General features: G+C 38.9%; 2 protein-coding genes across 2 annotated transcripts; both read left to right on the top strand.

Annotated features, from left to right (window-relative positions):
* The first annotated feature begins 2,565 nt into the window (after positions 1–2,565).
* Positions 2,566–9,598, top strand: LOC127373067 (ectonucleotide pyrophosphatase/phosphodiesterase family member 7-like). Its single transcript, XM_051417156.1, has 6 exons — positions 2,566–2,974; positions 4,773–4,918; positions 5,039–5,671; positions 6,371–6,611; positions 7,536–7,659; positions 7,792–9,598. Exons 1-6 carry the CDS (start codon positions 2,716–2,718, stop codon positions 7,844–7,846), a joined length of 1,458 nt encoding a protein of 485 aa, XP_051273116.1. The 5' UTR covers positions 2,566–2,715; the 3' UTR covers positions 7,847–9,598.
* A 575-nt stretch (positions 9,599–10,173) lies between these two features.
* Positions 10,174–15,043, top strand: LOC127373068 (ectonucleotide pyrophosphatase/phosphodiesterase family member 7-like). Its single transcript, XM_051417157.1, has 5 exons — positions 10,174–10,656; positions 12,026–12,171; positions 12,299–12,931; positions 13,182–13,428; positions 14,752–15,043. Exons 1-5 carry the CDS (start codon positions 10,380–10,382, stop codon positions 14,868–14,870), a joined length of 1,422 nt encoding a protein of 473 aa, XP_051273117.1. The 5' UTR covers positions 10,174–10,379; the 3' UTR covers positions 14,871–15,043.
* The last annotated feature ends 2,710 nt before the right edge of the window (positions 15,044–17,753 follow it).

Here is a 17,753-nt window from a genome sequence, read left to right as displayed (position 1 = left end):
TACATTTCCATAGATTAATGAAAAACCCCTCAGGTATTTACATCTTAGACGTGTACTGAGATCGGATGCAGTGCTTCAAACTTGGATTGAGTATCATTGTCCTAAAAATCTGGTTTGTTCAGTGTTGTCGGATGTAGATATGCTGTTTTTTTGATTGATTACATATTGTTGCTTAGAATTGATTGATTTTATTCTACCAATTTTGCTGCCACGATATGAGAATGCGTGATAATGATCCTGATCCTGATCATGATCCTCTCTGGTATCTTTTTGAATACTTTTTTTCATTAAAGTCTAGTGATATTCAGTATTTATACCATGAAACACTAAATATATCAATGCATTAATTCTACTATACAAGTATTGTGTTTATACAAAACTTTCTGATGTTTTGTATACACAATGATATACAGTGTATATAGAAAAAATATAATTTATCATTTGTAATTAAATGCCCTAAAGAGAACGGTATTGTATTTAATCCACACTATATATCAGATTTTCTCATTCAGAATTACCATTTCAATATTGAAGATTACCACCTCCTTACCTTAAGCCTTCTTAACTACTGACACAGACACAATCTGCTTGAATTGAAATTCAGTCCTCATATTAACTTTGTTTTCAGTACCAAAATCAGTTCCAAATTAAAATAGTAAACATTTCTGTCATTGTATTCTTTCTCAAGGAAGTCAAAGAATAATTTAAGTACTTTCATTCATTTATACACATTATGTGATCACACATCTACATTAGAATTTCATATTCTCCCATCTATTAGTGACTGTGGTAAATGTTATCCTTGTCTGAGAGGTGAAAATAAAAAGATGACTTTGTGGTTGGAGTTTGGAAGGTACAGACTGAGAAAATAATACTTAACCTGAGCCTCGGTGCTGGTTCATGGAGAGGAGTCGCCACCTGCTGGTCCTTTGAAAGTATTGTTAGTCTGACTTGTTGCTGTTGGATATCCAATTTGTTTTCCTGGTGGATAATCTGGCTTGTTGTTTGTCACAAGTCCTGGATGAGAGGTTGGGCTCATTGTGGGATTTTGTAAAACGAATCAAGATGAATTGACTCATGTGGTTTAGTAACAGGTAAGGTGAGCGGGGTCTCATTTTTTAAGAAAATATGATATTCATCCATCAGATCACTTTCTGGTCCATTAGGGCCAGGATTTCAGCTGGAAAATGAAGAAGTCTTGCTGGTAAATAACAAGTGGCTCCCTCATAGTCAAGATATGACCCTTCCCTGTCACAGTCACTTAAGGCTATGTTCACATTGCAGGCAAAAATGATTTTTTTTTTTGCTCATGTGTGACCAAGATAAAAAAATTAATTAGAAGAACAAATCACATGGAATCTGCAGATCTGTGACCTCTTGAAGTGTGAACAGTCATATCCGAATTCATGACTTTTATCTCACTCTAGGTCTACATCCATCATAATTCTGGGCTGGTGGGAGTCAATCAGCTGCAATGTAGGTAGTCAGTGGAGGGGCAGTAAGTGTTAAACCTCATAAGTATTTGGGGTCACACATCCGTACAAGCAAAACTTGAGAGGTTGAATTGTAACCGGTCTGTGTTTGCTCTGACTTTGCATCCACACAGACCTCCATACAGCATTAGCAGCCACTGGGTTTCCTTCTCCCCAAACTCGTTATCATCTGCTCAGGAATTCGCTGGCTTCCACTGCACATCAACTTGTAAATGAACACGTGTTTACTTCTATACAACAGCGTACTGCGTTATTATTCTTTTGTGTAATACAGATGCAGTTCACACTGGAATCTAATATTGGCCCCCATTTGACAAAACATTGTGGAATTATTGCAATGCCTCTCAGGGCTCATCTTGATCAAAATTGTCCACAACTATTTTACATAGAAACTGTACTCATAAACCCTTTAAAAAGTAACTTGTCATAAAAGTTTTATTAGTCACTATTATGACAAGTGGGATTACATGGAGGATTACAGATATTGGCCTATTGCAGACATGGGTATTGTATTGTATTGTGTCAGTGTATATGTTATCTGATATGTGCTGTTAAAAAAACATTTTTTTCGGTATAAAATGCAGAAAACGCTTCCTTTCCTGCAATCAGAGCCCATTACTCTAATAATAACTAGGTACTGTATGTACTTTATGTGTGCTGCTGATTGGTATGATTATTGATCAAATTAACATCAAAACTGTAAACAAAGTAAGGCCTACAAAATGGGATGTTTTCACATTTGTGGAAGCTTTTCTGTCAAACAGAAGTCAGATATAACATAGCAAAGCTTTTACAATATATATTTTCTTCTGAGCACACACTCTGAGGCCTATTCAGAATGAGTCCGCAACCCCCTTTTGGCTCGCTACCCACCGTTTGACAAAGCATGACCTAAACGATTTGCAGTTTTGTGCGCTTGATCCATTGTATTGTTCCTCAGCTGTATATCATAGTAATAAACTTACAACCCAGGACGGAGCAATTATGTAAGTGTAGATTTAATTTCTTTATGAGTTGATAAGATAAGATGATGCATCTTCTATGGGTGTGAGAACAGATAAAGTCTGGGGTCATCTGCCTCTGCCTTAGTCAGATTTGCTTCAAATCAGGTGATGTGAGGTACTCCTTACTGAGAGTAAACAGATCATATGAGAGAAGGTTAAGAAAGCAGATAAACTGTGAATCAGTGTCAGGCACTCAGAGACTTTCTAAATCCTCTATAATGCTGCTGCTCTGCCTTGCTGTCCTCTGCCTCACTGGCAGCTCTCCCTGCGCTGCTGCCCCACCGCGGGACACTGCAGGATCTGGGTCCACCAGAAACAAGCTGCTGCTCATCTCCTTCGACGGTTTCCGCTGGGACTATGACCGAGACGTTGACACCCCTAACCTGGATGAGATGGCCCAGGATGGGGTGAAGGCACAATACGTCACACCAGCATTCCTTACCATCACGAGCCCTGCTCACTTCACCCTGCTCACAGGTATTCTGAAAACATCTTTTAACTATAACCTAGTTGACAGTATTTACAGAAAAGGTTATGGATACACTGTTGATGACCAGTGCAAAAATGTTTAAGCTACTTTAGACATGGAGAGATGATAGAAGTAAGTAAGTAATGAATTCTTCGTTTAGAATAAAGTGAAGAATAAATGGAGGGTTATGTGCAACTTAGACTTCATTGACAGAAAATTTACAGAAAATGCGTTACAGTGCCAGACAGATTTGAGGAAGTGATATTTAGGAGGGACAGTCCAAAAACAAAACAAAAATCCCTACTTATCACTCTAAAATGGTCATAGTCTCTGTAACGTCACCCATTCTGATGAGCCATTGTGAAGCTCAGTGTGGTCACTAAGCCACTGGGGATGGCCACTGAAACCAGCTGCCTGTGACAGCACTCATCTGTCAATCAAAGCAGCAACTCCTTTAATTATAAAGAATTTTAAGCCTTGGTATAATTTAATCATGTGAGTTATTTAAAAAAAGCCACTTTTGGCCACCTTAAGGACCAGTGTGTAGGATTTACTGACAATTAGCAGTAAAGTTTCAGATTGCAACTAAATAACTAATACGTCTGTATTTGACGGTCTGTGAATGAGAACGGGCTGTGAAGTGTGTAGGAGAAACTGCGGTGGCCATGAAACTGCGGCTAAAAATGCTAAAGGCCCTATCTAGAGTCGGTGTTTGGTTTGTCTTTTCTGGGTGGACTCTATGGAAGGCAACCCACTCAAAACGTCTCATTCTATGGTAACAAAAACACAACAATTCCTATATTCAGGTGATTATACACTAATGAAAACATACCTATGAATATTATATTCCACTTTTGACAATAGATCATCCTAAGCACTTCAATGACATTTTGAAAATACTACAAAATGAAGAACAACTTGAGGTATAGATGAAGACAGTTACAGAAGGCTTGGGCCTATTGGAAAGCACATTCTTCCACTGACCAACCACAGTCACTCCTCTAAAAGTCTAAAGAGTCTAAAGCCACACTGGTAGCTCTCTGAGGCTGACAGCAGTGCTTTGAGCTAAATGCTAATGTCACTATGATACCAAGTTTACCATCTTCACCATCATGTTATAAAAAATGTCTCATTAGTATGAAACAAGTAGTGGTGAGGTTAATGAGAGGGTCATTCATTTTGTAGTTATTTTTTATATTTTGGACAATGTCAAATTTTGATCTTAGATGGTTCTTGATGAAAGGTCATGGGATCACCAAATTACAGTGCATCCTGACAGGAACATGAATATATGTACCAAATTTCATGTTGATACTGTATATCCAATAGTCAAAACCTTTCACCTATCATTTTGCCATTTTCCCTATTACCTTCTGGTGGTGCTAAATGATTTAACTGATGTATCTCTGATCAAAGTATTTTGGATACATCATCTTGATTGTCTATACAACATTTTGTACCAATCTATCTGGTAGTTTCGTATTTCACTGAATAATTGAAGACTTCTAACTCCTCGTGGTGCTACATAAGAAGTCAAAGGATCAGACCAAAGTCTATAGGATCTATCCTCCTGAGACCATGAATATCTCTCCATGGTAGTCCAGCCAATGTTTGTCAAGATTTTTGCGTCTGAATCAAAGTGGTGGACTGACCAACCTTCCCATTCCTTCAGCCACTTCACTATGGCTAAAAGTAATGTGGTTCTGAACATACACACGCTTAATTAGTTGTCACCCAATTCACATCTGTTCACTAGACTTGATGTTCTTTAACATTTTTTCATCTATATTTCCTATTTTTCATCAGGACGTTACATCGAGAATCACGGAGTAATCCACAACATGTGGTTCAACACTACCACCCAGGAGAAGAAGCAGTACTACATGACTCAGTTTGTTGATTCCTACTGGGACAATGGCAGTTTACCCATCTGGATAACAGCCCAGAGACAGGTTCTTTAGATCTATCTATCTGTTTTTAAAACTGTTAACTACCTCAAAGATTTCCTGCATTTGTGGTTGTTGTATCTACAGTATTAAATACTCCTTTCTTTGTGTTTAACATTTTTCCAGGGTCTAAAAGCAGGCTCTCTGCATTTCCCTGGCACAGCAGCCAAATACAAAGGAGAGATTGTGAGGGTTAGGCAAGTGGAACCACGTTTCTATGATTACTCTAATGAGACAGATTGGAGGCTGAACATCGACAAGGTGATCGGAGAGTGGTTCCACCAACAGGACCTGGACTTTGTCTCATTGTACTTTGGAGAACCTGATTTGGCAGGGCACAAATATGGCCCAGATTCCCCAGAACGCAGAGAGATGGTCCGGCAAGTGGACCGCACTGTGGGCTACATCCGGGACAAGATCCAAGACCATGGCCTTACTGACAGGCTTAATATTATAATCACTGCTGACCACGGGATGACTACAGTTCTTCGGGGTGGACTAGTTGAGGAGATCGTCCTCTCAAAGATTCCTGGCTTCAGCTTCAATGATATAAAGTTTCATCTGGTGGATTATGGTCCCGCTGGGATGCTTCTTCCTAAAGAGGGGATGCTGGAAAAGGTCTACCAGGCTCTGAAGGGAAGCCACCCTCATCTTCATGTGTATAAAAAGGAGGAAATGCCAGCTAGACTGCACTACAGTAACCATCCTCGACTCCTACCCATCATCCTCTTCGCTGATCCTGGATATGTAATCAATGGGGTGAGAGAATTTATATGGAACCATCATGTCCACTCTTATACTACATACTTTTCAAAATAATTCAGGGTGGGAAACTTCATAGGAAGAAACTATGCATTAATATCAGGTAAATAATAATAACAGAATGTCATTACAAACTTGTGACTTATTCCAGGTTAACTGTAGAGTAACCAGTGGTGGGAGAAGTATTCATATTTTACTTCATAAGTAAAAGGACTAGAACTAGCTGTTAAATAACTGTAGTGGAGTAAAAAGTTTAATATTTCCCTCTGAAATGTAGTGGAATAAAATAAAAAATTGGCATGAAAAGAAAAGTCTCAAGTAAAGTATAAGTAGAGCAGAGGCAGAGCGGGTCGTCCCCTAATCGGAAGGTTGATGGTTCGATCCCCAGCTCCTGCACACATGTCGAAATATCCTTGAGCAAGATACTCAACCCCAAATTGCTGTGAGTGTATATGAGTGCATTAGTGTCTGTTCGATGGGCTTTGCCATCACTGAGTGAATGTGTGTGAAAGGGTGAATGTGGCACGTAGTATAAAAACGCTTTGAGTGGTCGGAAGACTAGAAAGGCGCTACACAAGTACAGGTCCATTTACCATTACCATTTACGTGAGTAAATCAACCAGTTACATTCCACCACTGATAGGAGCACTGAAATTTCCACTAAACATTATTTGCTTGTTTTCTCTCCATATGCAGTTGATCCCAGTGCAGTTCCACAAAGGAGAGCATGGCTTTGACAATCAAGTTATGGACATGAAGCCTTTCTTCAGGGCTGTGGGGCCTGATTTCCATAAAAACATGGTGTCCACACCCTTTGAGACAGTTAATGTGTATCCCCTGATGTGCCACCTACTAGGAATAAACCCAGAAATCAACGATGGACACTTGGACAATACCAAACACATGCTGGTCCCAAGGAAAAACATGGAAGGAAACAGTAAGAAATATTCTGCTGTGACATTCCAGATGTCAATAACTTGTTGGTTTATCTTTATCTAGTCAGTAGGGATTAACTGAAGCTTAGATTCATGCAGTATTGAAGGTTATACATAAACATTTATTAGCCACTGTATGTCCCTCTGGAGAAACAGCATCTCAGACCAAACAATGGGACAGAAATAAAATTAAACTCAATAAAACCACCAGTCTCTCCAACATATGAAAAAATAAACCCATAATATCCATATATTCACCAGGTTAGATGAGAAAATATTTGCGGATCTAACCTGACTGCCCCAGATGATTTGTTACACAGAACCATCTGGGATGTTGTTGTTGGAAACTAGTTGGAAAAGGGCAGACACTGAGAAAAGCGGTCAGTGCCATTCTTTGCTCTTCTTTCAATAAAGAAATACACTCTCAAGTTCTGATATAACTAAGTCATCAAAAATAATTTTAAAGACGCTAGGATCACATAAAAGCTGTAAACATATTGACTTTAAGTAATGTAAACTGATAAGGAACAGATAAAGGCCATATGACAGACTTTTGACTTGACCTGACAGAAAACCCCATTATCACCTCTCTGAGATTGAGACAGCAGATAGAGAGGCCATATACTGTACAAAACAAGATAGCCAACACTGCAGAAAGTCAAAGTGGGTACAGTAACTGTCGAGATAAAAGAGATCCCAATCATACTGATAGCCATTAGCCGACTGTGATCACCTCATCTTACAGGCTGTATCACGTTATCATTCAGATTTAATGTAATTTCTTATCAGTAAAAATTTTTTCTCAACATACAATTTGGTAGATGTAACAAATGAAGTGATCCAGTCTTCTCAACTAGCATTTGTAGTAAGAGCCTCATCCTCTCTGTTTGTGTCTTTCCTTCTAATATTTTTCCATCTGTCTACAGATCCAGAAATGAATATCCAGTCCCAAGCAGTTGTGGGCTTATCAGCAGTGACTGGGTTTCTGGTATTGGTCTTCATAGTGACCACCTCCTATACTTTGTACAAAAGGAACAGTGCAGAAAGGAGGTAAATTCTGTAATCATAACATTTCTTTATCAATTTGTTTGTTGCCCTAAAGCCACCCTTATCCTGACCAGTCCTTCCATATCCTGTTATCTGTCTCACACTACCTCCGTGGTCTTTTTTCTCTTTCCTCAGTTACAAACCAGAACATGCTGCCGGTGAAGAAAAGATGAAGCAAACCAGTTTTTGAGAATTCAGATTGATGTTTGTGTTTTTCCATGTGTCTTCTTTTCCCCAATCTAGTTCTTCCATTAATTATAAATATGAAATCACAGTACAGAAGGACTTACAAAGGTCACTGTGAGTAATTATTGCCATGTCCATGGAGATAATGATCTGGTTGGGGATGGTTTTTGTTTGATGTTTTTAGCTTGAAGGATATTTCAGTTATACACAGGACAAGAAACAGATTCTTAATATTTGGTATAGATCTAAGTGTTTTTTAAGACATTTTAAGATTTGGTACATGTATCCCAAGATCACTATGTATATTATTTATATTCATAGAAATCACAATCCAAATGCAAATTAAAAATGTCATTTTTCTTAAATTCACCAGTTTACCCAAACATGGCTATATCCTTTCAGTTTGCTTTATATCAACTTTGCTTTCGCGGGTCAGACAGAGAATTAAAGCTATACTCTGATTAGCTCTAATCCTAACTTGATATTAAGATATTTTGGGGTCTTTTTATGCCATTATTTGATAGGTCAGCCAAATATAGACAGTCAAGGGTTTATGGAGGTCAAGGGGTAAGGACTCAGTCTACATGGGGTGCCTGTTCAACCAGGTGAGCTACCGTTCACCCCCTAACATTTTTTCTAACCCAAACCATCTCACACATAAAACTACCTAACAAAGGCAACAAACACAACCCAATCAGAGGCAGAGAAGGGTGGGTCTTTGCGGAATGTCAGCTGTTTAGGGGTGGGTACTTAGACTCAACAGGAAGAGGTATACACAATCAGAAGTAAGGTTACACATGTGGACAAAAATCAGAAGCAGTGGTACTCAGTACTGGTGAGTACTGGCCCATTTCAGGTGCTGCAGCTAAGTAATAAGAAGGTAATAATGTGTAATACTTATTATATCCTATACTAATAACGGAATTTCCCTAGAAGAAAAAATGTTACTGATGAGTAATCTCACTATTCATGTCTTTTTCATCAGAATACTATCCCACTTTAATGCTACCCTCATTGTTGTGTATTTTGTCATTGCTCTGCCATCAGCAAGTGTTTTTTTCCCATAAAGCTCCCTTTATGGATAATGTCACATTAGGTACTTTCTTTCTGTCCTGCATAAAGAAATAGATAACAGCACCTCCGACATGCTGATTATAGATCAGGATAACAGTGTATGCGCATTTACTTCATTTGAATTTATATACATGCTGATACTGCATTACAGTTCCAGCTGGTATTTGAAGCTGTCACACTCACATAGGTTTATGGGTTGAATATAATAGTTATATTGTCCTTTGTTGGAGCTAGTCTTTAAAGCCTATATGTCATTGTGAATTCAGCTATGAACACAAATTAAGTGGACCAAAGATCTAGCAAATCATTTTTGTGTAACATGAACATTTGTTAATACTCAAATGAATAACAGAGAGACTTATGACTGGAGAAGAGAAAATGTGGGCAGTGGGGACAGAGAGCTGCTGAACCATCATCACTAAATTAATGGAGGTAGCCGATTTACTGTAAAGTACTTTACATGCTTCTGCTCTTTGGCTGCGATCATGTTGGAGAGCTACCCCGGTTTAATGTGTGTAACTGAGATTATATCAATACCCAGACATGTATAATAAAATAAACTGTGAAACCAAACAGATTTAGGAAGGATATATGTACATAGTGGACAATCATTTCAACTCTAATTTGTAATGAATGATGATTATTGCACAAAGGAAAGATGTCTAAAAATGGGTAAAGTCTCCTCCAGTCCAAAATCAGTGTTTCTTCTTGTTGCTACAGTGTGATGTTTGAATGATGTATGTGCAGTGAAAAGTTTCTCTGAACTCATCAGATTTTAAGGGGTGGGGCCTACCAGCATGAAAAAAACATATCAGACATACATTATTGTTCCAAGCTGTTGTTTATATGTCTTAATACATATATGGAGGAGCTCTTTAGGATTTAGATGTATTGTTTAATTGTTGTATTATTAAAGTAACTTCTGTTTTATGTTAAAAAGTCATAATACAACCAAGCAGGTTCAAAGGGTTGAAAATCCTTCTCAGCAATCGCTATATCTTTTTCACACACACACACACAAACACACACACACACACACACACACACACACAATCACACAGTGTTCATCATTCATCAGTTACAAAACATTGTGCCTACAGAGGCTCAGACCTCTGCACACACATGCACACACTCCCTATCACATTACTGCATTACACTAATAAAGATATAAAACCTGTCTTATGTTTATGGGTACATGAGGGCTGACCAATATCCCAAACAATCATTAATTAGGGGTGTATCCACTTAAACTGCACAATACAGTCTTATACTTGCCACAGGGAAAGGTTCGTCATACAACTGCAGTTAGAGGAGAGGAAAAATAAGATCAGATTTTAGGACATTGCAGGTTTCAGTGGCAAGAAATAAATGATTAAATTGGAAATGCAGCCAACAGAGCTCAAAAAAGTCTAAATAAAGTGAAGAGTGGATTTTAAGTCACAACAAGGTCTAAATCCTCAGTCATGCTGCTGCTCTGCCTTGCCGTCCTCTGCCTCATTGCCAGCTCTCCCTGTGCTGCTGCCCCACCCTGGAACTCTGTTTCTGAGCTGCACTCACTTTTCACCGCATCCACCAAAAACAAGCTACTGCTCATCTCCTTCGATGGCTTCCGCTGGGACTATGACCGAGATGTTGAAACACCTAACCTGGATAAGATGGCCCAGGATGGGGTAAAGGCAGTCTATGTTACGCCACCCTTCCTCACTATTACCAGCCCTTCTCACTTCACAATGCTGACAGGTAAAAACAACAGTTTAGCTGTGTACATTTTATGCCAGTTCTTATACCTATCTGCCACACATTTTAAATCGTGAGTTAGGTATATGCATAATAACTTATTTCATGCATACGTTCTGTATTCTCACTCTGTATTGCTAGACTGTTCACTGCCAAACAATTATAACATGTAAAATGTTACTGGAATGGTTGGGTAAGCAACTCTAGCTAATGTGATTCTTGTCTAACACACGTTTTACAAATTTAAATTTAAAACAAGTGGATCGGACCGAGCCATGCAATACTAACTTGTTATTCCAGTCATTCCAGACAGGATTTGTTTGTCAGGTAATGACCAGTGTGTAGGATTTAGTGGCATCTAGTGGTACAGTTGCAGATTGAATCTCCCTAGGTCCACCCTACTTTTCCAAACAACTGCGAAACTACAGTGGCCGCGAAAAATGCGAACCGCCCTATCTACCGGTTTGGTTTGTTCATTCTGGACTACTGTAGAAAAATGGCGCTTCAACATGGCGACTTGCGGTGTCTGTAGATAAAAACACCTCATTCTAAGTCAACGATGATGCAACAATCGCTACATTTAAGTGAATATACACTATTGGGCGGCTGTGGCTCAGAGGCAGAGCGGGTCATTCGTATCCTTGAGCAAGATGCTGAACCCCAAATTGCTCCCGATGTGTGAATGTGTATGAATGTTAGTTCCTGTTCGATGGACTTTGCCATCATCTGTGTGAATGTGTGTGAAAGGGTGAATGTGCAGTAGTGTAAAAGTGTTTTGACTGGTCGGAAGACAAGAAAGGCGCTATACAAGTACAGGTCCATTTACCATTTACTAATGAAAACATACCTATACATATTATATTCTTCATAAATGTTACATGGCGGATCTTTCGCAGTGTCACTCATTAAACAGAAACTGGTGAGTTGCAGGACCCAAGTGCCACAGTTGTGGCAAATTGGGTCTGCGTTTTCCACTAAAAGGCTGATGGTGTTTCCAGTTCCCTCACCTCACTGTTTTTAGAGTTAGAGTTATAAGGCATTTTCTGACCAAACAGTTCTAGGCACTCCCAGAGAGGAACTGCCCACTGGAGAGTTCTGAGAACTTTACCTTCATGGGCTTCTTTTTCCATTAGGAGCGGAATTAAGAAAACAGTCCTGTGCAAGGCTGTAGTGTATTTCAAAAAGAGCATCCTGTACAATCTAGGTCCAATGCACACCAAGGTTTATGACATGAACACAGGAGTCCATCATTACATTTATTACACGTTCATATTCATGCAACTTTGCTTAGTAAGCAGTCCATGTATCTTCTACATTATATAAGGTTGCCTTTATGTACTAGTTTCTTTATCTGTTTTTTGTCTTTCATCAGGACGCTATGTCGAGAATCACGGAGTTATCCACAACGTATGGTTCAACACTACCACTCAGGAGAAGAAGCAGTACTACGAGACTCAGTTTGTTGATTCCTACTGGGACAATGGCAGTTTACCCATCTGGATAACAGCCCAGAGACAGGTTCTTTAGATCTATCTGTTTTCTAGATATTCTGTATTAGCTTGCTGTAGCATCCAATTCTAGATAGGCTCACAATTATGGGAGTATTTTTTTAAATGAATGAATGATTGTTTAAAATGTTTTCCAGGGTCTAAAAGCAGGCTCTCTGCATTTCCCTGGCACAGCAGCCACATACAAAGGAGAGATTGTGAGGGTTAGGCAAGTGGAACCACGTTTCTATGATCATTCTAATGAGACAGATTGGAGGCTGAACATCGACAAGGTGATCGGAGAGTGGTTCCACCAACAGGACCTGGACTTTGTCTCATTGTACTTTGGAGAACCTGATTTGGCAGGACACGACTATGGCCCAGATTCCCCAGAACGCAGAGAGATGGTCCAGCAAGTGGACCGTACTGTGGGCTATATCCGGGACAAGATTCAAGACCATGGCCTTACTGACCGGCTTAATATTATCATCACTGCCGACCACGGGATGAGTAAAATTCTTCGGGGTGGACTAGTTGAGGAGATCGTCCTCTCAAAGATTCCTGGCTTCAGCTTCAGGGATATAAAGTTCCAACTGTTGGATTATGGTCCTGTTGGGATGCTGCTTCCTAAAGAGGGGATGCTGGAGAAGGTCTACCAGGCTCTGAAGGGAAGCCACCCTCATCTTCGTGTGTATAAAAAGGAGGAAATGCCAGCTAGACTGCACTACAGTAACCATCCTCGACTCCAGCCCATCATCCTGATCGCTGACCCTGGATACATTGTCAATGGGGTGAGGGAGTGTACAGTTCGCTACCTGTAGCCTATATTCAGTGGGGTCAGAGTTCAAAGAATGTATTTGAGTTTTGCAGCAGTTTTCAAACGTGTGTGCCTGAATCTACTTAAAACCTTTACAGTATGTGCAGGATTTGAAAATGATCTACTTTGTGGTAGTATTGAGAATGAATATGCACACCTCTTTCTTCCAGTTTATGCATTTATGTACTGCTGAAATGTCTGATTTCTGTGTTCACATACTGTAGTTCTTACCTGTAAACTTCAACAAAGGAGACCATGGCTTTGATAATGAAGATATGGACATGAAAGCCTTCTTCAGGGTGGTGGGGCCAGACTTCCAGAAAAACCTGATTGTAGATCCGTTTGACCTGGTTGACGTGTATCCACTGATGTGCCATCTCCTTGGGATAAACCCAGAGATCACTGATGGACACCTGGACAATACCAAGCACATGCTGGTTCCCAGGGAAAACACAGGAGGAGACAATAAGAGTAAGTATCTTATAAGTGAACTGCAGCTAACATGTGATTTAACCTATTACCAATACATAGCTGTGAGTCTTTTTTGGGATGCACAGAACATCTAGTTAAGAAAAGCAGAGATTTGGTGCAGACAATTCAGAATGTGACTTTGAAGAAGCGTCAAGGTGGAACTGTATGGAGAAACTACCATAATCAGAAATAAATGACTAAATAAATAAATAAATAAGCCATGAAATGTATTCCAAAGTAATATTAAAAAAGTAATTAAGCATTAATCAATTCATAAAATGTGACAAATTGATATTTCAGATTTTATTTGCTTCTGTATTTTATTTACCTTTGTATTAATCAATTAATTTAACTAACTGCTGCTAAGTCTAGCTAATAGGATGGCTAGCTGCACATAAACCAGGATGGGTTTATCATTATAATTTAATTCCATTTTTTCTATTTATTTAGCTATTTTGGTTTTTGATTTATATTGATTTGTTTGTTTGTCCTTATTTTATTCATTTTTCCCATCCTACTTTGTCCTTGCTCTCTTTGCTTTATCCTGCTTTGGGTTGCCACCAGATCAGCAGAAGGTTGCAGGCTGATTTTTCTTGACACAGATTAAAATACCAAAAAGTCAAAAGAAAAGCATTACAGTAATATTACATAAGTTGCTAACAAAAGAATATACCTCATGTTTAGCGTGCATAGAGAAAGTAAAACAAAACTCACTTGGAAGGAAAACATGAACGCTTTTAGTCCTTTTAAAACATTGGGTAGTGTGGTGGTACATGGGCCAGTGTGCTTCTCATGATGCTACCATAAATTGCAAGGACAGACAAAATTTCCCCACATATACCCCACCTGTTATCATGTAATCATTATTTACATTGGTCAAATGATGACAACTGAGCCATCTCCACAATAGCTCAACCAACAGAGTCATTTACTGATCTAGACTGTGAGATGCTGTTGAAAGCTCCAGAAAAGCCAATAGGTTTTGTTCTGATGATTTGACATGAAAATATCTCTCTCGTTGTTATAGCGACATACAGTATCGTAGCAGTAAAGTCCAACCATTATGAACACTTTGACCAAGTGTATCTAATCTAATCTATCTAGTCTCTATAGACCTAAGCTAAGCTTGACAAAGGTAACATTTATTGCTTCTGACTTCAACCCTTACAATTACAGTCTGTAATACATTATCTAACAGCTGTAAAGCCATATCTTTAGTATGTAAAAAGTTATTGTTGTTTCTAAGATCACTGCACTATGAATGTTGTTTTTCATCTGTTATCTGGTGTTTAATCGTGTTACTTGTTTTTTCTCTGTTTGCAGATCCACAGAAGAATAATCAAATGGACGTGCTGATTGGCTTGTCAGCAGTGATTGGGTTTCTTGTGCTTGTGTTCATCATTACTACACCCTACAACATTTTGAAAAGGAACAGGACATAATGAAAATTGACATTTGTTTGAAATTTATAAGAACAAAATGGTGGGAGAAATTTAAATCATATTTTTTGTTTTCATTCTTAGCATTTCCTATTCATTACACATGATAATTCTTACTTGGTATCCTTAAAGTGGTAATACACTATATTTAGCAAAATAAATTATAGTTAAGGGAATTTTTTTGGCATTTTCATTTTCTTCTGCACTCTTCCTGTATCCTCGTCTAATGGCCAGAGATCAATGTAACACTTTAACAGGGTAATAGTGAATTGCATGGTAACTAAGTACATTTACCTTAAGAATTATGTTAAAGGTGAAAACAACATATGTCATATATAAGGATGCATAAAGCACAAAAAATTCTTCACAGTGACCATCAGAACCTTCCCCAATCATCATCCCCAAGCCACGGGTGGAATTATTTCGAGCAAATGAGAGTCCACCACCAGAATTAATCACAATTCTACATGGACATTTACACATTTAGAACATTTTGGATGACTGCGTTAATATTTTAATAAACATTTAAAGGAATAGAGATAATGATTCCCCGAGAGGCTGCCCCTGCACTTTTATATGGTCAGCTGCTTACTGTTTACTGACTTTAAACACATCGGAGGGCCGATATCATCGGCCAATATTCACAAAAAAATGTAATATTGGGAATTATCGGAATCAGGTTTTTATAACCGATGTTTGTTCTGTAGGCTTCAGCATTTCCGAGCCTGCATGAACGCAGCATGGGACGTTTACCGGCGTGCGCTAGATGGCGTATAACAACAACAACTACACACTAGACTGGTTGGTTGCTAACCGTGGCTAACAAGCAAACAATTTAAAGCTGAATGATTTCAATATTAACACAAAATAAGTGCAATGCACCTTAAACATTTGACCCTGCTATGAGCTGTTCCTTAACCAAACTAACAATTGGTTAGAATTTACATTAGCACTCCTTCAGGTACATAATACAATTAAACACATTAACCAAAGCTAGCGCTTAGCGATTAGCATTAGCGCTCTTTTCAGTATTAATACAATGAAAGTTGAAGTTGTTCTCTTATTGTGCACAGACAGTGTTTACATTTGGAAATCCATGTTGCATTTATGTATGCATCCAGTGGGGCATCACAATAAAATGAGGCATAATGTGTTAATTCCACAATAGGAGATATGTTATGTTGTTACCTAACAGTTTTGGTGTAAAAAGCCTGCATATATTGGTATCGGGTGATATCGGTATCGGAAATTGAGAGTTGGACAATATTGGAATATCGGATATCGGCAGAAAAGCCAATATCGAGCATCCCTAATAGTTTCCAATGGGATGTCACACCCAAAACATGTGACTGGAACGATAACCAATGCTGTACAAATGACAGATCAGACCCTGTAACAAAAATCTGCTTTGGGCTGTAAGTCCAAGTAAATATGTATTTAGTGGTTTTATTTCGGAATAAAAGTCTAGAGAGAGAGTGAGTTAAAGAGAAACTCAAACAATGTATGTAATGGCTACTATGCCTAACTTAGCACAGCATCACTGATGGAATTGATCAGCTCGCCTTAGAGGGGATGTGGCGGACACCCCCAGAGGCAAACGAGTTAAGTCGCTGACAGCCTATAGAGTTTCCTGCTCTGAGGTATACATTGGCATCCATAGCCAGCCTTGGGAAAGCTGGGCTCAACTTGTTCCCCCTCCTCTGACACTGTGGGGTATTGCACGTCCGCAGGTTCTCATTCCATTTTCGAAACTACTAGTCACAGTTACCAAGATGGAATGAGCTGTGAAAAGTCAAACCTTTATTTTTATTTCTTTTCTTTTGGGGGAGCTTTTTGCCTTTTCAAGTTAAAACTGGACGTAGTGTCTGTGACGTCACCCATAGCTTTGTAAAGACCTGTTGTGAAGTTCAGTGTGGTCAGTTCTGGCTGACGCTATCTTAGCACTCCTGACTCCGCCAGCTCCCTGCAAATCCAAATACAGGAATGGGCGAATGATGCATGTAGTGTAAAAGCGCTTTCAGTGGTTGGAAAGACTAGAAAGGTGCTATATACACATACAGTCCATTTACCATTTAAACACTGCACAGTCAATGCAGAATTTTAAATGGTATATAAAAATTCAACCCCCGTACAGGGGAAAAGAAAGAAAGCTTTTTTTGGTTGTAAACATTTCTGCTGTAAAGTTGGGCATTTTAATAAGGGGTCTTATGGAGATTGACTCACTTCTGTGGCCAGCCTTAAGTGGCTGTTGGAGGAACTTCTGTAATTTGATTACGCCTGTTTGACTATTTAATAAGTACTGCTTCTGTCCCTCTTACCCATCAAACCATATCTCAGCATTTACAGAATAGCAACTGTCAAGTAGATGACACTGTTCTGCAAGACCTATCATCTCCTTTTTAAAAGTCCATATCCAATTACAGCTTCTTTTGGTGGTTGTGGCCCTCATCCTACTGCCTGGAAGTGAAAGACATACTACAAAAAAAAGTTGATATTGTGGAAACTGTAGAATTTGTGCTTAACTCCCAAAACAGAACATCCTTTCAATACATCTCTGTACTAAAATCTTTACAGCAGATCCTAAGTTGTCAAACTTTTTTGGATAAAGCAATCAATTTGAAATATACCCTATTATTTTATTACATTTGAACAACAAGGACTGTTTATTGCCATGTTGGGGGAAACCATGAAGGCTTTGTTCACTGTGTAGTAGAAGACAAGCTCCAGGACCATTTGGAGTCAACTCAGTTGTTATTGTGCCCATCGGCCCACAGTAGTCTTTATTTTGTTCTATAATAAAGAGCGAGCAAAACAGCTAATGTCTCGTAAACTGAGGGGAGCGCTGTCTGCCATCTACTATAGATAACACACTGACTATGGATAATA

The sequence above is a fragment of the Dicentrarchus labrax genome, unplaced genomic scaffold (assembly GCF_905237075.1).
Source record: "Dicentrarchus labrax unplaced genomic scaffold, dlabrax2021, whole genome shotgun sequence".
Classification (NCBI taxonomy): Eukaryota; Metazoa; Chordata; class Actinopteri; family Moronidae; genus Dicentrarchus; species Dicentrarchus labrax.
Note: the sequence above shows the minus strand (reverse complement) of the source record. Positions and strands in the feature narration are given on the sequence as shown.